This window comes from Tetrao urogallus (assembly GCF_951394365.1).
Source record: "Tetrao urogallus genome assembly, chromosome: 22".
NCBI lineage: Eukaryota > Metazoa > Chordata > Aves > Galliformes > Phasianidae > Tetrao > Tetrao urogallus.
In genome coordinates, this window is record NC_136835.1 from 2854355 (window position 1) to 2877791 (window position 23437).

The 23437-nt window shown below is 52.4% G+C and overlaps 3 protein-coding genes across 3 annotated transcripts in view; all 3 read left to right on the plus strand.

Moving 5' to 3' along the window:
* The window catches only part of POU2F3 (POU class 2 homeobox 3), a gene marked incomplete at both ends in the record, with an annotated part of 34883 nt that extends 25797 nt beyond the window's left edge, over positions 1-9086 (plus strand). The window contains 10 exons of the mRNA XM_079545827.1: positions 637-741; positions 1979-2081; positions 4861-4943; positions 5062-5244; positions 5443-5584; positions 5702-5838; positions 6819-6980; positions 7936-8002; positions 8354-8486; positions 9047-9086. Of these exons, the coding sequence (XP_079401953.1) occupies positions 637-741; positions 1979-2081; positions 4861-4943; positions 5062-5244; positions 5443-5584; positions 5702-5838; positions 6819-6980; positions 7936-8002; positions 8354-8486; positions 9047-9086 (1155 nt within the window). The remainder of the gene's footprint in view (positions 1-636; positions 742-1978; positions 2082-4860; positions 4944-5061; positions 5245-5442; positions 5585-5701; positions 5839-6818; positions 6981-7935; positions 8003-8353; positions 8487-9046) is intronic.
* A 4088-nt stretch (positions 9087-13174) lies between these two features.
* On the plus strand, positions 13175-14470 carry LOC306954641 (TLC domain-containing protein 5-like; the record flags this gene model as incomplete). The annotated part of the gene is made up of 2 exons (XM_079545779.1): positions 13175-13370; positions 13932-14470. The coding sequence occupies 2 exons, from the start codon at positions 13175-13177 to the stop codon at positions 14468-14470; spliced, it is 735 nt and encodes a 244-aa protein (XP_079401905.1).
* Positions 14471-18152: 3682 nt separating this feature from the next.
* LOC306954642 (TLC domain-containing protein 5-like) lies at positions 18153-19275 on the plus strand (the record flags this gene model as incomplete). Its single annotated transcript, XM_079545780.1, has 2 exons — positions 18153-18351; positions 18737-19275. 2 exons carry the CDS (start codon positions 18153-18155, stop codon positions 19273-19275), a joined length of 738 nt encoding a protein of 245 aa, XP_079401906.1.
* Between the last annotated feature and the right edge of the window lie 4162 nt (positions 19276-23437).

The following is a 23437-nucleotide window of genomic DNA, read 5'->3' on the forward strand; positions in this document are numbered from 1 at the left end:
GGAGGTTTAAATGACCACTGGGTTGATGTCTGTGAAACTGGCATTTTCCCCACAGCTCATTCTAAGGACTTCTCTGCCAATCCAGTACAGTGGGACCTCCCAGTTTCTTGCTGTTTTCTCATCATTCGGTACATATAGTGCCAAGGCTGGTGCATTTTCAAACCTGGAAGTTTATGCTGCTTTTTGAGGTCTTTCCCCTTCATAACCTTCCCTCTCCTGCTCTCCATTTGATGCTACCTACAGAGAAAAGCATGAGGCTGCCCACAGCAAATATAGGGCTGTGAGTCGTGGTCTATGGAGGGAAATAGTTGTGTCTTCCTAATAACACCACAGAACGCCTCGATGTTTGGTGTGAGGGAAGCTTTAAAGCCTGCTAAGTCGCTGGAAACTTCCTAAAGTGTTTTAATTAATGCGCTTTAATTGAGGAAACTCCCCCCTTGGTTTTGGCAGAGCAGAAAACAATGTGTTGTAAACTGGAGAGCAGAAATGGGGAACGACCCAGCCAGGGGTGGAAGCAGTGGGTCCAGACCTCTCCCCCCCTGTCCCACAGCCATCCCTTCCCCATCTCTCCCATCTCCAGCTCCTAACCTCTCCATGTCTGTCCCCTAACGCCAGCATCACTTTGCTCTTTTCCAGATTAAAACTGAAGACCTCAGTGACTCCTTGCAATCTACAATCCCCCCCAGGTCAGGACACCTTGTACAGGGATCCTCAATGATGCCTGGAAGCCAGATTGCAGGGGTGAGTGCCTTTGCTGCACCAGGGGTCAAGCATGTCCAAGGGAAGGGCTGTTTTTGAGGCACTTGCCAAACTCAATACATCTTTTGGCAGTGACAAAAGGAGACGTGAGGATATGATAGACACTGAATCACAAAAGTGAATCTGTGCTGGCACAAATCAACGTCCTCCCCAGCCTCTTTTCAGCAGGTCTGTGTAATGCCGTGCCAAAGGATGCAGAGCATTTGACATGGATCCAGAGGCAGACTGGACGTGTGCTTGGGAGAGATTTGTGTTGAGGGTTTACTAAGGAAAATCGCATTGTGCTCGGGAAATCCCTTGAGCTGAAAATGATTGGACCAAGGGGAACACCAAGGCGAAGTGCTGGATATGTTTGCCTTTGCCTTCCTCATTCCTGTGAATGCCTGCTTAATGCTATCACTGGAGTTATCATCCTAGACTAGACTGACTTTTAATCTGAACCAGCATAGCCAACTTGGTACCTGTCTGCTCCTATTGATGTACACCAGGAAACACATTTATTCTCTGAGGGACTTTTTTTCTAAAGTGATTGGGTCTTATTGGGGCATTTTCCTCTCTATCCTAAACAAATGCCAACTCTTATTCCTTAATCCCTAAAAATGATGTAGGGACCCCAGTAATGTGAAGGAGCATTCTCAGCATCTCTCGGTCCCTATTGCCTGCTCTGTTCAGAGCAAAGTGGGGAAAGCCCAGCAGATAGATGGCAAAGAGCAGAAAACACGTTGGGATTTGGTGGCTGTGTCCATCACAGTGCTGGTGAGGAGCCCATCCTCCTGCACAAAGCAGCTCAGCGCTGGTGGGATGGGACAGTCTGTGTGATCTTAGGGGGTGTATTCTGAAAAATACGATGTCTGTGAGAAGCTGAGATCCAAGGGGGGTTGTTGTTGCTTCTGACAAGCAGGTTTTGATTTCCACTCCCTCGAAAAATGTCTTTCAAGCATTAACTTTTTTCAGTTAGAAGCACACGTTCTCCCCGTGGATGTCAGTGTGTGCATGGAATTTTTTCTTAGCAAGCTGAAACCTTCAGATCCAGGGGCAGCTCTGGACCTGCAGCTCTACTGTGCACAAAGGACACATATGAGATGTGCCAGCAATTAAATGAGAAGTGTGAATGGGGTCAAGGGCAGCGAAAAAGATCGGGGAGTGGGGAACCTCACAGAGAGGTGATGCTATGCAGAGAACTGACATCTCTGGACTTTGTTGTTTGCTTTTCCCGTAGGATATGAGCTCTCTCCACACCCTGCAGCAGCTCGTGTTGCTTCCCGGCCACATGCAGTCCGTCCCTCAGTTCCTCCTCTCCCAGTCCCAGGCAGGGCAGCAAGGTAAGAGCAACGAAAGGAGCGCTGCCGTCAGCAGATCCCTACTTAGGAAGAGCCCTCCCTTCTCCCTCCTGTCGCTTTTAACCCGCACCGCTGGGTTTCCCCAGCCCGATGCTGTGTCACCAGATGGGTTTCCCCGTCTCTCGTGGGGTTTCCACCCGCGGACGGCGCTCGGAAGGATCGGCGCCGCGCTGTGCGCTCCTCGAGTGCCACCTGGGGGCCGCCCCAAATCCTGCTCCATCCGTGGGGCCAGGACGTCTGTGAGGAGAGAAAGGACTGAGGGCTTAACCCAGTGCTTGCGCAGGTCCTCCTGGCGTTGTCTTTATCTCCGGTATTTGGGTGATGTTCCTCCAACAAGCATCACACAGACGTGCCATTGATGGAGCTTATGCTGCTTGTGGACAGGCATAGCCCTCAGCTCCCAGCCTGCCAGATGCAAAGGGGTTTGGGCCCTTCTTCTCATTCCTATTTATTCCAGCACAGAAGTCCCTCTGCACGAGCCAGAACTCAGGACTGAAACCCTAAAAGGTCTGCAGCTTGAGTGCAGCCATACACACACAGCTCTGAAAAAGTATTATACTGCGGGCAAGTGGGAAGTCTATCTCTTATCTTCACTCTGCCAAGTGGTGCTGAGTGATGCATCAAGAAACTCTCTGATGTATGTTTGACAATAGATGTACATTTGACAGCAGCCCAGAATTTAGATTATTGGAGATGGCAAGGCCGGGATAATCTATTGCTCACCGCCTGGTTTTATTCGTATATAATAAGAAACACACGATGCTGGAGAACAGAACTTTGCTTCCTTTGATAGAGTTACGGTTTCTGCTGTTAAGCAGGCTGCTCTGGCAGCTGCAGCCCTTCCAACAGATGGCCACTTGTTTGGCTGTGACCCCTTCTGCTTCCAGACTCGATGGAGACAGGATGCTCTGGCGCGTGGCCAGCGTGTTGTGCAAGAGCACTTCCATTTGAATAGATGATTGTCAAGCGTTAATGACCCTCTGCTGCGTGCAGGCACAGCCACTGGAGAGCAAAAGTGGAGGCACAGCTGGGTTTGGTGCAAGGAGAAGCTTGGTGAGGGTGATGCAGCGGCAGACCTGAAGGCATCCTTCAGGCCGTACATCCTCCATACATCCCGAGTTCTGACCGCTGGGTACATCAGGTCATGCATTTCATGGCCAAAGGGTCTTGGTTGTGGCTTTAACCTTTGCAAGAGGTTTGGGGTTGATTTCAGTGCATTCAAGGTGTTTTTAAAGCAGAGAAGTTCCCAGGGCCGATTCATCGTGCGGTGCGCAGCCCTGCAGGCAGCAGAGCCGGATACTGGATGAGAGGGGGAGAGCTGTGTGCGGTGAGGGTGGAAGCGAGCAGCCTGGGAGATGCTGGGAATACTCTCAGCCAAAATATTGCTGCTGAAGACTTCATCTCACGAAAACAGCCTGTGTCTCATCAGCTGTCAAACCGGTGATTCCTGAACCCAGTCCGTAATTTTCATTTCAGCTAGAGCTCAGCTCTTGCAAAGGTGTTCAATCATGTTTTTAAAGACTCCAAATGACAGAGCATCCGCCATGTCCCTAGGCAAGCCATTCCTGTGATTAATTACCTTCTCTGTTAAAAATGTGCACCTCATTACCAGCCTGCATTTGAAATTCAAAGTTGCTCCAGCATTAACGAAGGCTTACTGAGGTCCCAATCTAAATAAATAAATGGGATCCTGCACATTCAGATCTAAATTAAAAAAAGGAAAGAGAGAGGGGGAGAGAGATTCTGGAGATGATCTTTTTTTTCCCCTTTTTTCAGCACAAGTCCATAAATGTCTATAGATTTCCATATAATTGTCAGTTCCAATCAATAGAAAATATTGCCTGTTTCAAGAAGGGCCGTAAATCCTCACTAACCTCCTCCGACTTCACCCACATCAGACATCAAGAGCCCAGCTAAATGTCTGTGGAACTACACTGCTTTAGCTGCTACTAAATCCTTCAGGACATTCCCTGTAGGATGCATGGGTTTGTGCACAGCAGCTTGTCAAGTGAACAATTCCATGGCATCCATAAATACTGCTTTTTGTTGTTTTATAGATTTCCTCTCTTTCTTTTTCTTTTTTCCTTTCATCATCTCGTGTCAGCGTACATATATTCCAAAAGACATTCAATTTGTTTGAAATAGAGCAAGGGAGAAAAGAAAGGGTCAACGTGACACTTGGAAATGAAATGTGTTGTAGAGAGCAGATTGGGCAGGTTCATGAGATTAACTGTGGGATCAGGATATTTCTAACATGATCAAGTACCTGAAAGCTGGAGTCAGCAAAGCTCCTCTTGGAAATAAGGGGCACTATCACAGCAGTTACAGTGATTAAGTGCTAGCAGAGATCACCACTGAGAATGTGATCAATTCTCTGCAGCTTGGCATCTAAAATCTAATTTAGATGTCTGCAGAAGATGTCTGTGTCCTAGCTGAACCTGGTGTGGATGAGCTCCATGCAGGGATCAATGGCTGAAGTGTTTTACGCACATCATTACTCTCATAATCCCTTTTGGCCTAAAAGACCATGAAGTGAAAGAAATAATCACAACCAAAACCCAAACTTTCCTGTCTTGTAATCCACTTTGGAGCTGCTCCCACTTGTAATGGCCAAAAGTCCTAGAAGTCGTGCATTGTGAACACGAGCTAGCTGAAGTTTTTCATTTAGACCTTCTTGAGCCTTTCCTGTGGAGCACTGCTCTGCTCCTGGGTGCTGACAGAGGAGTCGATCTGATGGGACATCTCTCTTTTCTCTCCCCAGCCTTGCAGCCCAACATCCTTTCCTTCCCCCAGCAGCAGGGCAGCCTTCTCCTCTCCCAGCCAGGACCCAGCCTGGCATCGCAGGTAACTTCCCCCATCCCATGCTGCCACCTGGGAAGCACCCCGCTGTGCAAATCACTGCTTTATTATGGGTGAATGGCAATAGAAGTTGTCTCTATGCATTTTTGTGGTTGTCTTGTAGGCTGTGGGCCGCTCTGGGCTCCCTGGCTCATCCGTCGAACCTCACCTGGATGTACCCCAGCACCTGCAAGTGGCCAAGCACCTCACTCCATCCGGAGCATCCGAGGAGCCCAGCGACCTGGAGGAGCTCGAGAAGTTTGCTAAGACTTTCAAACAAAGGCGGATCAAATTGGGGTTCACACAGGTGAGCAGCTTCCTCTAGAGGAACACTGGTGTCACTCGGATGGGAGCACGTTGGGCTGGGGGGAGTTTGGGGCAGAGGGGTGGGTGGAGGAAGGGCGTATATGGATGGAGGAATGGCAGATACAATGGCAGGTATAGATTTGCTTTCTTTGGAATTGGAATATCCCTTCCAAATGTGTCGTGTCATGTTCCCTGGCAGGGTGACGTTGGCCTTGCCATGGGGAAGCTCTATGGCAACGACTTCAGCCAGACCACCATTTCTCGCTTCGAGGCTCTCAACCTCAGCTTTAAGAACATGTGCAAGCTCAAACCTCTGCTGGAGAAGTGGCTGAGTGACGCGGGTAGGTGACGTTTCCATGCGTTCATTCACTTTACGAGGTGCCACAGTTCCCAGAAAGGAGCTGGAAATGAAAACAACTTGGGATCTTCGGTATCTTCCCTTTTCTCTCTCTCCCCAGAATCTGCTCCTTTGGATTCCTCCATGAGCACTCCCAGCTCCTACCCCTCCGTGAACGAGATGTTCGGACGGAAAAGGAAGAAGCGAACCAGCATTGAGACCAACATTCGCTCCACGCTGGAGAAAAGATTCCAAGATGTGAGGAGAGAATGTTTCAATGTGTTGGGAGCTCTCCACCACTTTTCTGTTTGTTCTGATGGCAGGTTAGGAGCGTGCTTGGGAAGATGCCTCCTTGCCCTCTTCTCTTTGGGAGCTGCTGGGCAGCTCCTGTGGGTGCAGGAAGGAGCCAAGCATTGCCACTGTGGGTGCTGCCCAATCATTTGGAAAGTGGAGCCTTTCACTTCTTAAACATGAAGGTTTTCAAGAAAAATCACTACAGAGCTTTCAGTCAGTTGGGGTACATCAATCCATTGAACATTTTTCACTAAAACTCTTTCTGACCAGCCCTCATTTTTTCTTGTTTCCTCCATCACATCAAATTTTTCTTCTAAGACTGTTGATGAGAACAAAAGGCAGACATTTTCAGGTCTTTCCAGGCAGCTCATTTTTTAGCTGGTACGTATTCTCTGTAACAGGAAAGCTGCCCTGGCATCGCCGTGCTGGGTTGTTTTTCCCTTGAAGTCTCCAACTCAGATCAAAAACCACAGAACTAAATGCTGTCAAGTGTGCCAGAAAATGAATGAGTCGGAAAAAAGAGGATGGGGGTACCTTTATAAATGGGGGATGGGGGAAAAAAAGAGATGAAATGGTTTTGTGGGATGGTGCAGGGATGTACAAACAGCACTCGGGGCTGTGCCCAATAGCCATGACCTTCCTCTCCAGCAACAACTGAAGGTGGTGCTGGGATCAAAGCGCTGCATGCTTTGTGCAGCAGCAGGGCCAGGCACTGTGACTCATCCCGGCTGATTCCATGGGATCTGATGTTGAATCAGAGGTGCTTGTCTGGTTCGCAGAACGTGATCTCTCATGCAAATGTTTACCTTTTGCCTTAGAAGCAAATTTTCTGCCCTCTCCAGTTTACAACCCACCCCACCCTTGTCCAGCAGCAGAAGAATGCACTGACGCCGTAAGTCAGAGATCTCTGGGGCCTTCTTTAACCTCCTGCTATTTCTTAGCAGAACCCCAAGCCCAGCTCAGAGGAGATCTCCTTGATAGCAGAGCAGCTCTCCATGGAAAAAGAGGTGGTTCGAGTCTGGTTCTGCAACCGGCGCCAGAAGGAAAAACGGATCAGCTGCCCAATGCCATCCCCCATCAAATCGCCCATCTACAATTCCAGACTGGTGAGATACTCGGGGTTGAGGAGCTGACTTCCATCCGTGCAGAAATGCAGAATGCACTTCAGTGGTGCTATCTGTCCTTCTCACCTATTGCACGCATCCATTTTGGCGAGAGTATTTTTGTTGCCAAGAAAGATGGAAGAAATTGTGAGAGTTAGTGGAAACACATCCTGTGTTCTGTTGGGTAACAAGTTGCTATTGCATTTCTGCTGGTTAATGTTTGTCCAGGAGCTCGCATGTGTAAAAGTGGCAGGAATCTCCCTATGGTGCTGGTAGTGGAGTGAATGTGAGTGGGAGGGAGAGGATGTATTCATAAGCAATATTCTATCTGAAAATCTTTTGGGTTTTGGAATTACCTATTAGAAGGCAGAAAAACACCACGAGAAGCTTGGTCACTTGTTGCACAACCCCTTTGGTCTACAGTTGCAAGCACCAAATGCTGCTTGAGAGCCACGAACTCTTAAAGCAGCACCTTTGGTGGATGGTTATCCTGTGGATGCATCATGCAAAGTGCTCATCAGTCACCCTGACCAACGCATTGCCTGTAGTTGAAGTATCTCAGTTGGACTCCAAGTGCCCCAGGCTCGCTTTGATTACAGCCACCAAATTAGTAATACTCACATGAGAGTTCTCGCCCATCAAGAGCTCCTCAAAGGAAATGGGGCTATTTGTGCTGAGACCAGAACAAGCTGAGGCATTGCTGAGAACATCCAGAGGGCAGCAGTTCCTACTGCTGACCTATACATTTAGATCAGGCACGTTTAATACTCATTCTGGTTTCTTTGCACGACCCTGAATGTGGGAGTCGTGCATGTCCAATAGAGTATGAAGAGGTGTAGGGGGGGGAAGGAAGCATGCCTGGCAGCCAGCATGTTGTGAAGGAAATGTGAAGGAGTGGCCCTTTGGGATCCACGCCGCCAGTGCCATCTGCTGACTGCCTGTCTCTGTTCCTCCTCAGGTCTCTACCTCAGGGTCCTTGGGGCCCCTCTCTGTCAACCCGGTGCACAGCACCATGCCTGGGACAGGTAAGCCCTGACATGACAAACCACCTCACCCCCATTCCTTCCCTCCCTCCTCTGCTCTTGCTCTCAGGCCACTTGGCTTCCTGGCCGTGATAATCCTGGGGAAGTAGCCCAGCATAACGTTGTCTGAGGGGTGAGAAGAGCAGAACCTTTCTCTTGGCTGGAACAAAGCCATGGAAAGCTTCCCGGGTGTGCTAACACCTCCATGATAACCCCATTGGGGTGCTGAGGTTTGGGAGCTGCACACCAAGCAGCCAAAGGAGGGCACTCCAGCACAGGGTGGGAGCAGGAGGCTGGAAGGGCTGGGGCAGAAGGGGGAGATCCCAGCCTCACTCTGCTCTCTCTGCCGTGCAGTAACATCATCGTGTTCCCCAGGGAACTCCAGCAGGCCTTCATCCCCTGGCAGTGCCCTCCATGCCAGCAGCCCCAGCACAGCCCAGAGCAACTCCAAAGCTGCCATGAACTCGTCCGGTTTCAACTCTTCAGGGTAAGGTGGAGGGGGGGTAGACGAGGCTCAGTCCCATAGGTAGAGATGAGAGAAAAGCAGAGGGACTTCAGGGCAGAGCATGCAGCCCTGCAGAGGGCCCGGCAACATGGAGCCACACGATGGCATGTCATTACACACCAGGCTCCGAGCCTTCCTCATTACCTCACTGGTTGTGCCCCCGCTGCTCTGCCCTCTGCACCCGTGGTTTCTGCCGCTCGCTGCACGTGACATCACGGATGCTGCGTTCAGAGGAAGGCAGCTGAGAGCAGAGGGCACTGAGTGTAGCTGCTGGGCTTTGAGTCACGGATCACCCCGTGCCATGACTCAGAGCTGCGCTGACGCAGAGGAAGCCCCGCAGCCACGTGTGGGAGCCAGCAGCTCCGTGCAGGCAGCTGCTCAGAAAGAGAGGGGTTTGCTGTGAGCTTCCTGCAGGGCAAAGGAGCACTCGCTGACTGCCAAGTCTGAGCAGGAACGCAAGTGGGATAGGAATGGTTTTATGTTTCGAGGGGAAAAGTCGACCACGTGGTGATGGTAGCTCTGATTCGCTGTGTCGCACGCAGATCTTGGTACCGATGGAACCAACCTACCTACCTCCACTGAGACCACTGCGTCCCGTGTACGAGGAGCTCTGACCTCCAGCTATGGACCAACTTCTCCAGGAACAATGCTTGGGGCAACATCTGGCGGCACGGTGCCTTCCCAGCACTGCCCAATGAATGTTAGGGGAAGCCCGAGCAGCAGAACTCCAGGGACTCAGGCTGCAGCTGACCTCCCCGAGGGTCTGAACACCGACAGTGACATTTTAACTCTCTTCCATGCATTCATTCACTCCAAGAACGAGCCCTTGCTTAGCTCTATCAGCATGAAACACTGCCCTCTGCTTGCAAACCTCTGTGCTCACACCGGACTGCCCGGCAATCCCTCGTCTGGAAGGATTCCTATGTCAGGACCCTCTTTCCCCCCACTCATTTCAGAGCTTCCCATGAGAAGGGTCTGCCATGCTGTTACTGGCACGCACACGTACCAAACCCCAAACTGAGCCGAGGTCACCCAGTTCATTTCAGCAGAGACCCGTGTCTAGATGGCAGCCTTGGTTTCCATTGGCTTCCAAGGCCAACGACTGTGCTTTACCACCACGCTTGCTTCGCTTTGAGCCCTTCTGCTTTCCTACTGATTTTTTTTTCCTTTTTTTTCCCTCTTTTTTTTTTTAATATTAAGTATTTTACAGCTTGCTTTTTTTAATTTTAATTTTAATCTTCTTTTTTTTTTTTTTCCGCTTTTTTTTTTTTTTTTTTTTTTTTTTTTTTTTCTTTAAAAAAAATTGCCTCCTTTTGCAAAACGTGTGTCCAGGTCTTGTTATTGCTCCCAGCTGCCCGATGGAGGACGGCACTGTTTGCAGCCCCTCGGGAACTTCCAACTGCAATGACCACAGAGTCAATTTGTGTAGGTTTGATGGGACAAAGACGAGTGTTGGCCATCCCTTCCTTCTGTTGTTCATCCATTGGGCTTTGTCTGATACCAAACCTCAGGAGCAGTGGTGCAATGTGCTGGTTGCCCCACGCTGTAGAGGATGGAGCTGTGCTATTCTCTGCCCTCCTTCCTCCTTGCAGGAGGTTGCACTGCTCAGCTGTGAGACCGGAGGGAGTTGGGTGCAAGAAATGCCAAAGGGTGGCAAATGTCACCTTCCATATTGCTGGGGAGATGGTGGTCGTGTCACAGCTCTCCTCACATAAACATTTAATGCTGTTAAGTAGATCGGAGCGATGCAGATTCCTGGTTGGGTTCTCAATGGGCACAAGGCAGTGAAATTAGAGTAAATGGGTGTTTGGCTCACAGGTTGTAAATAGACATTTTTTGAGTAGTAGCTCTGTTGTTTTTGGTTTTTTTTTTTTTTTTTTTTTTTTTTGTTGTTGGCTCTTTTTAGGTGAATGTGAGCTTTTTGTTTGTTTGTTTGTTTTTTTCCCTAAGTAAAATCTCTCCTTTGACACTTCTTTTTGGGGACAAATGTATTCGATTCAGTTGTTTCTTATCCTGCTCCATCAGTGCTGTGCGATGAGGTGATTTGCCATAGGGATCTGCAGGCTGCACGGGGGCTCTGAGCTCCTTCACACAATGCACCGAGGCCTGTGTTGTGTATAGAACTGCATCTGTAGCTTCACATGAGGTGTATGGGAGAGGGACAGGCACTGACTGTAATGAGAGAGAAGTGAAAATGATAAGGTAACTTTCTTTTTTTGGGGGGGAGGGGGGTTGTTGGTTTTTTTTGGGAGGGGAAAAAAAATAGAAAATATTTCCTTTTAAATATTAAATCAGTCGAAACGTCGAAACGAAAACTTTCTTTGTGATTTAAAAGAAGAAGAAACGAATTGTTTCCTGCCGGGAAAGTAAAAATGCGGATGGGAAGCACTCAGCCAACCTCTGCATGGCCATTCCGAGGGCACTGCCTCCCCCCAGCACTGTGCACAGCCCCATGCATGGGGATGGCGGTGACCAATGGCTCCAAGCTGATGTATTTTTTTTTTTAACCCTGGGTGTTGGAAATGTTTCTGGGATAACATGCAGGATGAATGCATTGAGATGTGCGTGACGCCGCTCTCAACTTCCTGCATGACCTCGGACAAATCACTTAATCCCCATTAGGTGATGGCGATGGTAATCCTTCCCTTCTCCTGGCCTTCAGCTCGTGCAAAGCACAACAGCTCACAGTGGTAAATGAGGCACTGCGTTCTGCTCCCACCACAGGGGGCATCGGTTATAGCAATGTTACAAAATACTCCCGTTTCCAGCTCATTAGTGCTATGAAAGCCTCACCTTATCTCGTAGACAGGAGCTCAGGAGTGAGCATTCTGATTGCCCTCATAACCCCATCCTATACACTTAAACAGGCAGCCCTATGCTAACCCTGTAGCTGAGCTCTAAGCACTGTTGGGTTCAGGGTCAGCTGACAGCACACTTCAACCCTTGGTAAAAGGGTCTTGGAGGTTTTCAAGCCAACAAGTGAGTGTGTTACCATGCCTGGCAGGAAATGACTGCTTTTCAAGCCTCCCACAGCCATAAAACAGCAGTGCAGGGAACAACTGCTCGTGGTGGCAATGAAAACTGCCATAATCTACAGGACAACCCAACCTGTTGCCCATGCAGACCTCAGCTGTCGGTGCATTCCTGTCTGAAACGCCTCTGGGTCCCATCCTATTGCTGCTGAGCATCAGGGATGCGACCCCGTTCACCTCCCTCCTGCAGAATGGCCATTCACAAGCTTGCTGGAGAAACGAGCTGATGCCAGGTAGCCCCGCAGTCAGGCTGAGGATACGGCATTGCTCTGGGAGCTGAGCTTTGCTCTCCTCAGCCAGAACTCAGCCGGCATCCTCAGAATGGGGAGGGAGCCCATCCAGGTGCTCAGATGCACACAGCAGGTGTTACAGCATCACAGGTGACGTTCCCACATGACCACTGCAGCAATGAGGGCTGAGCAATGTGAACGCAGAGACAGCAGGCTGTGACCTGATCCACCCATGGGATTGAGCTCTGCCTGGTCGGGGCAGGGCCAGGAATTGGGGTTGTTTTTTTTTTGCTATTGATTTCTTTGAACAGAGTGAACTCAGTCTGGAGCAGCAGGGCTCTGCTCCTCACCCTCCCCAGCGCTCTCTGTGACCTGAGGGCAATCCTGGAGCATCATGAAGTGTCTCAATGTGCCCTCCAGGTCCATCCCCGATGCTCACAGCCCTGGGGCTCACCTTCCTGGTGGTGGTAATGAAGCACCCAGCACTCCTGCACCTGCAGGCCGAAATTCAGGCTCAAGTTATGGATTTGGTTGTTTCTGGGCAGCAGGATCTGGAGCCTGAGCTGCAATGGGACTCCTTTCAAAATCACCCTGAGATGAGGACACTCATAAGATTTGAGTGCTTGCTGCCACCACCTGCATGGAGCCCTGTGGGTGTAGGAAGGGTTTGGGGTTGTTGGGGATGTGGGGCACCCTTCAGACGGATTGAATGAAACCAGAACCAACACGGAGCTGACTCCGAGGGTTTGGGAGCAGCGTGGCCCTTCCTGGTTACTCACCTCTGTTCTGGTTCACTCTTCCTGTTCGGCGTGTTCCTGACACCTCCAGCTCATCCATCCCCGCTCCCCAGCCCCTATTTTCATCCCTTTCTCCCATCGGAACAACAGCTCCACAACCGCGTGCAAAACCAGCCAGAGAACTCCGGAACGCTCCGAAAAAAAAAAAAAAAAAAAAAAAAAAAGCGTGTTTTCCGTCCCTATGGGGTGAGCGGAGGGCAGGAGATGGGCGGGCAGAGGGAGGAGGACAGGATAAAAGCAGCCGGAGCGATCCGCACCGCCTCTCCGGGCTGAGCCGCTCCCGCAGAGCCGCGAGGGAGGAACGGCAGCTCCGGGTGAGCGGTGGCGGTGAGGGGAGGGGGGGGGGATCTGTCAAGTCCCGGATACCACCTCCATCCCTGGGGTATTTTAGGGCCGGATGGGGCGGGGGTGCGGTGATCGGGTTCGTTGCCACGCGGTTTAGGGCGGGGGAAGGAGGAAGGGCGTATGGGGAAGCGGTGCTGGGTGCTGAGAGGATCCGGCTGCGTTCGGTGCTCGTGGGGAGGGTGCGAAGCGCGTTTGGGAGCTTTCGTGGACGCGGGTTAGGTGAGCATCCCCCCCGCTCATAGCTCCCTTTCTCTCCGTTCAACAGGATGCTCCCCATCGTCCTCGAGGTGCTCGGCAGCCTCCTGGCCTGGCTGTGCCTCTATGCTGCTTTCTGCCTCTGGAACAGGCATCGTTCCCCCGAGTGGAGCTGCCGCCTGGTCACCCTGCTGCACGGGGCCATCGCCACCTGCCTGTCCGGGTACATTGCCTTCTGGGACGGCCCCTGGCCTCTGAGCCATGCAGGTGTGTGGGGGGCCTCACCCTGACACGTCCTCACACCATCCTACGGGTGGAGATCCAACCGCTTTTGCTGTCTGTCCTCTCACGTGTGTGCTTTGGGAGCATGGCAAGGCTCCGTCCAGCTCCTTGCTTCTTCCTCAGCATCTCCTACCTCTTGTTGTTGTCCTACCCAGGCACTTGCTGAGGGTTCTCAGGTTGAATTTCATTGCTCTGCTGCTGTCAGGTGTGGCAGCGTGGAGAACAGGCTCGATGCTGTTTGCATCTGGAAGGGCATAATAACTGCTGGCACCAGAGCGTGGGCTTCTGTTTGTGCTTTTCTATCGTTAAATCTCAAATAGTTCTGCTGGTGGGGTCAGGCACTCCCACCCTCCTTTCTAAAAGGGCGGAGAGGAAAGGAGAAATGTAGTGTGGGCTGTGGGAGAGCAGAGCTGTGCATCCTGGTACCCAGAGGTCCCATAGGATAAGCTTAGAAAGCAAAGAGCAAAGCTCCAACCTGTATTGCTCAGTGTTCTAGAAGAATATCTTGAGTGAGGCCCCACGTTAATGCATCCTTTTTCCTTTCAGGCTCACCAAACACCCCTCTCCAGGTCCACGTGCTTTCCCTGACGCTGGGTTACTTCATCTTCGACCTGCTCTGGTGCTTCTATTTCCAGACAGAGGGAGACCTGATGCTGCTCCATCACACGCTGAGCATCTGCGGCATGGTGCTGGTGCTGGGCTTGGGCAAATCTGCCACCGAGGTCAATGCAGTGGTGTTTGTCAGTGAGATCACCAACCCGCTGCTGCAGACCCGCTGGTTCCTGAGGGAGATGGGCCTCTACCACTCCTTCCTGGGGGAGGTGGTGGATTTCTGCTTCGTGCTCCTCTTCCTGGTGCTGCGCATTGGCGGAGGAGCTCTGATCATGTATGCCATGGTGACGGCCCCGGATCCCAACTGGATCCTCAAAGGGGGAGGCCTGGCCATGTACATCGTGTCCTTGGGGTTCATGGTTGAGATCTGCCGCTTCGTTAGGAGGAAGATGTTGAAAAAGTACCATTCCTGGACGCGCCTGAGGAGTGTGGATGCACCTGTGAAAACAAATGGGCACTTGGCAGCTCACTGACAGTGACTGTGCATGGGACCCTGGCTGCTGGAGCCTGTAACCGTGACAAGAGCTCCTAAAAGTGGTGTGGAAATGACATCCTGGCACTGGCAGCTCTCTACAAGCCCTGGGGGAGATGGATGGTCACTCAACACGTGGAAAAACTGACCAAATAGGGATTTCAGTAGGAACGCAAGGAACATGATGTGTCTGCTGGGCTGCTTCCTCTTCCAGCCCATAATGCACAGCCTGCAGTGGGGCTGTGCCAGACACATCCACAGTGCACAGACTGACTTATCTATGATTGTGTTGGAGGCAGTGTTATCTCGCAGTGCAGTTGGAATACCTGATCTGGAACATCTCACCCTCTCCCCAATGGAGCCAGGTACGGGTGTGACCCAGCCAGGATGTACTCAGCGTTGTTCTCTCTTCAAATGGGACAGAACATTGGACCAAGTGCTCGAATGAGAGCTTGTGAACAAGGCTGAAGTGCCCATAAGGGGACGGGGGGGTTGTCCTTGGTGTGAAGTAATGGTGCTGTGGTTCGTGAGGGTGAGGCAATGTTCTACCTCATTGTTTTTAGCAATACATTTCCTTCTTTTTAATACTTGCATTCAAGAAGATAGTGATCTCAGAGCAGTGTGACTCCACTGGTTGGACAGTGCACACCTCTGTTCCTTGCAAACAAGAGTCTGGAACCAGATTTGTGCCAAACGCCTCCTCATGGAGCGCATCACCTCGCCTTGCACTGATTTCAGAAACTCAGGTGCTGTGTGTGTGAGGGCTGACAGAGCAGAACCTTCTCTGGATGCTTTGTCTGTCTTGCTGCAGGCCAGGAATGCTGAATGCAAGGCTGACAGGAGTCTGGTGTTTATTTCCAGGGGTGACAGTGATGTTGAGGTGGATCTCAGTGTGACATCACTCCATGCAGTTCTCAGCACATGGATCAGTTCTCTTCTTTACCTCTCAGAATCGCGTTCTGACTTTCCCCTGGGGTTGTAATGTGAATTTCCCTCGACTTGTGTAGCAGCATCCTGCTGGAGCTCAAGAGCCCCTGCAGCTCCTGGTGGCCTTTGTCACACGTGTCACTGCTGTGGGGTGCAGGAGGGGAGCAGCTCTCTGCCCTTATCTTGCTAGCTGGGCTCTGCTCAGCACTGATAGCTGGGCTGCAAGGTGTCTGGAGAGATAAAAGCTAACAGCGTGAATGAACTGAATGTTAGGTGTGACCTTTGGGTGCCATGCAGACCCCAGGCACGCAGCATGTCCATGGGGTTGGGCAGATGGAGCCTGGGAGGAGGGCACTTTGGGGTCATGTGCTGCTGTGAGAGCTCCCCGGAGTGATCAGACTTCCAATAAAGTTGCATTCTCATTTTAAAAGGGAACAGTTGCTGTAACATTCTTTTGTCCTGGGACTGAAGGAGGCAGCTGGAGCTAATGAGGCTGGGCTGGATGGGGCAGCACCTGGTCTGGTGGTTGGAACCCTGCTGTACCCCAGTTCTTCCATGCAGAACAGCTGGCTGCAGTGGCTCTGTGAGGTGGGAAGCAATGTGCCCTCAGGTGGTCATGGCTGTGTCTCAGCTCAGGCATGGTTTTAGTGTTAAACCTCTGCTGTGATGCTGGAAGAGCATCTGGCTCCACCCCCACCATCCCATTGCATTTCTTACTTGCTGACCTTGGAATGGATGTGATTTTCTTAATGCTGGCCCCTGATTTTTCTGTTAAACACCTGTGGGGGAATTTATCATCACAGAAAGTGACCGCTGCTGTGCAAATGACCGTCAGCAGAGGTTTCTGTCCCAGGTTGTTTCACTGAGTGCTGTTTGTGTGCAGGCAAAGCGAGCCCATTGGGATGGCTGACTGTGCACAAAGAAGGAAATGAGAGCATGAGCTGCACCTCACTGCTGCTGCCATCCATTGGGTGAGATCTAACGTGCCACCTCACAGCTCACTGCCTACCATTTGTTTGTGTCATATGAGCCAGAGGAAAAAAAAAAACCACCCATCCAGCTCCTCTGGAAGTGACTTCTAGCAATAAATGATCCTCTGAAGGCTTTGAGTTTAGAGTCTCAGGGCTTCTTAATGCTATAACCATCGTTGCTGTTCCCACCTCGGCAAACAGGTTGCTCTTTACCCCGAGCTAGCACAGCTCCATCCCATTTATTATTTATATCCCCTGCATGTGGCGGGGGGGTGGAGATTCGTGATCCTTGAGGTCCCTTCCAACCCTGGCCATTCTGTGATTATTGAGGCTGCTGCAGCCGGCCCAGCAAAGGCGGAGGAAAAATGCGATCCGTCAGAGCGACGGGCGCGCAGGTCACGTCACAAGGATGCCGGCCCTCCATCCGCCGGTGGGGTCAGCGGTCCCCGTCCCCCCCCCCCCGGCCCCGCAGCGACTGCCGTCTCTCCTCCCAGCCGCCAGGTGCCCCCCGCCCGCCGCTGCCGTTTCCTCTTCCCGACGGCCCCATTGCGGCGGCGGGGCTCGGAGCGGTGGGTCCGGCAGCTCCGGGGCTGCAGGTGGGTGCGGGGCTCCGGGAAAGGCTCGGTCCGGTTGCTCGGTGTGCATCTGTGCGTTGGGTTCCTCCGGGTATCGAGACGCGTTTAATGGCTCTAGAGTCTGCTTTTTTCCTTTCCTTCCTTCCTCCCCCCCGCGGCGCTGCTGATAGCATCAACCCTCTTTTTAAAGCAATAGTGAGGATGATAACAGTAATGGCATTGCTGCGCTTTTTAAAGGATGTCGCCCTTTACGGAGGTGTAATTCACAGATGCAACACATACCGTGTATCCTAAGGGCAAACATTTAGTTTTGGGGCGTGATTGGAAGAAGCCCCCACCTTTTGGGTGTATGGAGATGTGTACAGGTTGCTTCTCTCCTCCTCTCCTGGTGCTCCGCTCCCTTCCGTCGCTCAGGATTCCTCCTGCCTCACCCATCCTGAACCGGGTGCCTCGAGCTCTGCTGCTGTCACCGGTCGGAGCGGTTTGTCGTGTCCGTGTTTCATCTCCCCGTGCTCCCATTATAACATAATGGCTTTGTTTATCCCGCCCAAGCCGTGCTGGTGATGCTTAAAACAGGTCGGGCAGGACGGCTGTGAGTCAGCCCCGACCCCGCACCACGTGCGGTCCTCCCGGTGTTCCCCACCGCAAACCGGACCGGTGGCACTCGGTGACACAGCTGTGACACGGCTGGAAAAGGTGCCGTGACTCAGCTCCTTCTGAGCGCTCAGCCATAACGATGCATCCCTCAGATTGCAGGTGTGTGGGCATCGCTGCTAATCCTTTGGCATCTCACAGGTTTGAAGGTCTTGGTGCCACCCACAGGTGGGAGAGCTCACTCCTCTTTTCACCACTCCTGTGCATCCCTGCGGAGGGGGCAGCGGGGTGGGGAGACTGGTTAGCGTTGGGCCTAGCAGGGGACCATGTGGTGTGGGGTTTTCTTGGATTTTGTTTCAGGAGAGGAGGAACCCAGGTAGCAAACAGCACGACTGAGTGTGTCTGGTGGGGCAACGCAGGCAGGTTGAAGGGCAGGCTAAGTGGGAAGGGAAGGGGCAGGAGTAGCATGGATCTACACGTGGAGCTCCTCTGCCTGTCCCTCACGCAGTGGGATGAGCATCAGCTTATCCCAGCAGGTCCAGCATTGTGGGGTTGTGCTGACATGATCAAATTTTAGAGCTCCTCATGCCTCTTGTCCTTCCATCCCTGTGGCAGGATGCTGCTCGCCCTGCCCCTGCGGGCAGCCTGCAGCCTGCTGGCCTGGCTTTCCCTCTACACGTGGTTCTGCCATCGCTACAAGCACCGGAGCTATGAGTGGAGCTGCAGGCTGGTCACGCTGACCCACGGCATCCTCGCTACGTGTCTCTCTGCTTACATAGGCTTCATCGACGGCCCCTGGCCTCTGAGTCACCCGGGTGAGTGGCAAGAGTTGTGGTGCTGAGTCCCCCCCAGGTGGGTGATGGCATGCGGTGGGATTTTCCTGTCACCCCAGTGTGGATGCTGGGATACAGCGTGGACGCATTTGAAAAATGTTTGCAAGGATATCTGATGATGCTTATTACTGAAAGTGCTAAGGAAATGGGGAGAGTGGTGCTGTGTTTTGCTGCTTTCGTGCCCTCCCCAGCTGCAGAGTGCAAGGTCGCACTGGGTGGCCATTACACGCGTGCAGCTGTCACTAACAACTGCAGGATTGTGGCAGAGCTGTGTCCAGCCGTGCCGAGGGCGAATCCCCCTCCTGCTGCAGGTCCCACCTCTCATCACCTCTGTGCCCTGACGCTCTGCCTGATGTCTTTGTTGCAGGATCCCCAAACACAACCCTGCAGGTCCACGGGTTGTGCCTGAGCCTGGGTTACTTCCTCTTCGACCTCTGTTGGTGTGTGTACTTCCAGACGGAGGGTGCCCTGATGCTGGCCCATCACCTGGTGAGCATTGTGGGCATCGCTGCATCGCTGGCGCTCGGTGAGTCGGCCGCCGAGGTCAACGCTGTCATCTTTGGCAGCGAGATCACCAACCCACTGCTGCAAGCTCGCTGGTTCCTCAAGGAGCTGGGCTGCTACCACAGCCTCACGGGGGACGTGGTGGACTTCTTCTTCGTGGTGCTGTTCACTGGGGTGCGGATCGGGGTGGGGGCCTGGCTGATGTACTGCGAGCTGACCTCACCGAAGCCCCGCTGGTACATCAAGCTGGGAGGTGTCGTCATGTATGCCGTCTCCTGGGTCTTCATGATCAGCATCTGCCGCTTCGCCCGGAGGAAGAGCATGAAGAAATACCACGCGTGGAGAAGCCAGAGGGGCAAGGAGCTGAGCTTGAGAACGAACGGACATCTGAAAAGCCACTGATGCTGAGTAAGGACTTCCTCAGGCTCACAGGCTGGCAAGGAGGGGATCGTGCCTGAGATGCCGCTGTCGGGAGAGGAGCCAGCACACGTTAGCAGTTCTGGAGCCAAACTTATTCCTGGCATAACTCCACTGAAATCCATGGAGCTATGCCATGGGTTCATGGGATCCGCAGCGCTTGGCCTGGCAGAGGCTGGCTCAGCGTGTACGTAAGCACACCCTAAATTACACGAGTGAAAGAAGGGCTACTTTCACCTCCTAAACACAACTGGTCCAGCAGTGCAGGTGTACATAGCAGTGCTAGCAGCTTCCTCCTTCGGTGCTGGTGTGATCTCAGAAGAGATGGGAAAACAGCACTAGATATTGGTGTTCTGTGTTCTGTACAGTCTAGGCAGCTAGATGACTCTTTGTCCTGCTAGGAAGAAGCATGTTGGAGTGTTTTGTGGGAGCTGGGATTCCTGGCTCATCCTCCAGCCTGTTGGGTGACCTTGGGCAAGTCCCTGAACTTCCTAACCCAGTGCCTCATTTCCCCATCTGTGAACAGGGGGTGATGGAGCTGGTCCATCTCTTATGCACTTTCAGACCTTTACTCGAGAGGTGCTATGGAAACACAAGACGATGGTTGTCTCCACTTTGTTCGTTATCCCCGTGTTTCCTTTGGGAGAAGTGATGGTGGTGGTTGAGCTACCCTTTCTAATTCCGTTCTGTAACTTATTTGCTAACACATGGATAACTGATTTTCCAGTAGTATCAGCAGCTCTGCTCAGCGTGAGCGCCTTGCAGGACTCGGTGCTCTGAACCCAAAAGTTGCCACCCCTGATGTGAAGCACTTTGGGGACTTTTTCCACTCCTCTTCACCCCGACTGTTAAAGCTCCAGCCATGCTTTCCAAATCCTGCCTTTAGCCCTCTGGGTGAGCAGTGTGCTCCATAGGAGGAACCCCATCAGGACTTGCAGTAAGTGGTTTTAGGGTGGACCCCTGACGTGGGCACTGCTGTGTCTGCAGAATGGCAGCTCCTCTTTGCTGTGCTGTTGGTCGTTCCAGATTCAGGCCAGTGCATCTGAACCCAGAGTCTGGCACTTAAAGATTGTGGAGGAGTGTAGGTGCTGGGAAGATGACTGGAAAATGCAGCTCACTTAGAATGAGCATTGATGTTTTTCCCCAGGACAGTAGCTATCAGTTTTGACAAGAGTATTTCCTGGGATATGTGATTAGAGAGTGTCCAGAATACACCTCCAAAACATGCTGGTTAGGGTGTGATGTTACAAAGCAAGGCTTGTTGTCTGCCTTCTGGGCTCCAGCATGGAATCCCAGACCCAAGGAAGGAGTACAAAGCTGTGGAGCACACAGTGGGATCTGTCCTCAGGCCAATCTGCAAAGGGAGCTGCAGAACTAGCGTGAAATAATAACTTGTGTTTGAATTACTGTGTAATAGCAACTAATGTTCCACCAGTGAATGGTGTAGATGCTTTGTATGATGTTTTATAAAATAAAGATTATTTAATTACTGCTTGATGTCTTTGGGTGCAGCCCTTCTGCCATGCTGCATGGGTTGGCGTTGCCAGTGGAAATCATGTTTTATGTCAGAAGGTGAAGGTCTGTTTGGTGTAACAGATGGGAAATAACACCATTCTTCATCTCAGTAACAAATCCCTTTTCCAATTGGAGGACATCGATTCAAGCAGCAGCAAGAAGACTCCATGGCAGCGCTCACAGCAGCTTTGCCCTTATGCGTGCTGCTGCTTTAATTATGCTGATGTGGAAAGAAAGCTTAGTGCTATAAAAACACTCACTGTGGCGTGGCTTATCCAGGTTTAGGCACTGTAATACGCTGTCACAGTGGAAGTCCTGGTAGATTAGCCTATCTGTGCCTCAACAAAGTCAGCAAAGTATTGCATGTGTCCCAGTGACTTAAAGCAGAGAGTGGCCCTGTATGCAGTTCCAGTGGACTGGATGCAAAACAAGCTGCTTGTCTATAGGAAGCAAACCATGTGCCTATGTTAAGGCATGAGATGCTGAAAGGCTCCCACACAGCAATGTGGAATCTGACAGAATAACAAAAGGCAGAAGACTTCGTCAATTCAGTTTTTATGCTGGGGGTCAGCAAAGCTCAGCTACGCGACCTGCAGCTCTGAGTCAGGGCACACTGGTTTGCAAAGCTGTCTGTCCTCCATTGAGCTCTGCAGGGTGAGTTGTTTATCCCCAAGTTGCTCTCATGGTTTGATTATTCCCATCTGAAACGCGTGCGAAGTCGAACTCAGGTTAGAACGATGCCACTCGCTGCTCTTGGTGCCCCAAACGTGAAGCTATCAGGGCTCTATCAGCCTCCTGCCTGCGCTCGTGCTGAGCCCATAGAGGTGCTCACGGAGCTCCGGTGGGAGCACGGAGCGGCCCTACAAGGTTCCCCCAGCAGGTGGCATCAGGGCCCCGGCTGAGCCCGGAGCCGGGCCGGGACACAGAGCCCGCACAGCGCTGCTGGCAACCCCTCCCAGTCCCATATGAGGGACCCCAAGGATTTGTTCTTTTCTTCCCATCCTTTAAGGCAGGTTAAGAATTGGTAGTTGATAGGACTCGGCATTCCTCGCACCAACAGCCCTCCTGAGCTGAGCTGTTCTGCTCTGGGCTCTAAGGGACAGCTGGGTCAGAGCGCTGGGGTGCAGCCCATGGCTTTGCTGGGTGTCCAGGTTCAGATGGCAGCACCAGCTCTAACTGTAGGCTCAGGGAGGGCTTTGCAGCCACCAACCAAAATCCATTCTAATTGCTACCGCACAGCATAATTGCTTATTGATTTTTTTTTCCTCATTGTAAAACTGCCCAGACAGCAAAATGTCATAGACATCTGTGTTAACACAAGCACACAGCTCCCAACAAAGCACAAAACCACAGCACAGTGCTTGCAGAAAGGAAAAAGCAATTATGGTATCAGAGTCTACTTTGGAATTGTTTCATTGTAGCATTATACACGGAAATGCAGCCCATAATGAGCAGGAGTTTATCTGGACGAGGTGATGGGAGGGCTTTACACCTCTTGGCATGGCTGTGGTTTTATGCAGTGCTTCTTCTATACGACACGGAATGGATCCTTTGGCCGATGTTCATCAGCATCACTCTGCTGAGTTTTATGTCCGTTTGCTGCTGCTGAGCTTGTTCCCATCACCCTTTTTAGGATATCCTCCAATTAACTGTTACTGTCACTGCTTCGCCATGCATGATAAAATAGAACTAAAGCAATAAAGAAGCGCTGAGGTCTGATATTGCCAATGCCTGCAGAGAGGAGGGTCTGCATGCCCTGTCCGGATGCTCTGCAGGATAAAGGCACGGAGAAATTTACTGCATTGAAGGGAGCTGCCGTGGGTACGGAACCGCAGCACTGCTGGATGCATGTCGGCACTCCTCTCTTTCTCCTCTTTCTTCCCCAAAAGGAAGCTAGGAAAGGAAGCGCAGATGCTCTGCGTGTCTCCATCGAGTGCCATTTAGAAAATGATTTCATCCCACGCTTCCCTTCTTTGCTCCGAACTTCTCCAAAACAACAAACCCATCAAAGGGCTCTCCGCCTTCCGGACTGCTCGCTTCTCTCCGAGGAGGAAAAGGAGCCGGTCCGAGCATCCCGGCATCCTCAGCACCCCAGAGCGGAACTTCACCCCGGAGCGCACGGCGGAAGCACGGCGTACAGCCCGGCCCGACGGCTTCGTCTGGATAGAAGCCGAGCCGTCCGCTTCCAAACCCTCAGCGCTTCGCGTGAACGGAGACATCGCTCCATCTGCGCCGAGGGATCTCTTTGCGCAGGAGCAGGCGGAGGGATACAGCGGATATCGCCTCTCGGAGGGGAGGAGTCGGCGTCGCGGTTCGGCCCCGCTCGGCGCAGCTCCGCCGGGACGCGCCGCTCCCAGCCGGAACAGGAGGGGCGCGGCTCGCTCTCCGTCTCGCAGCAGCGGCAGGACTTTGCCCGCAGCGCGCAGGCCGAAAGGAGAACGGAGCCATCCCGTCCGGGGACGTCGGAGCTCGGCGCCCCGCCGCGGCACGGGCCGGGCATGGCCCCGAGGGCCTAAAAGGCGGCGGCGGGCAGCGGCCCAAACCCCCCCGCCCTGTCCGCCCCGCTCGGGCCGCCGGCGGGCGGGGGGTCGGGGCGGGCGGCGGCGGGCGATGGGCGGCGGGAGCTGAGCTG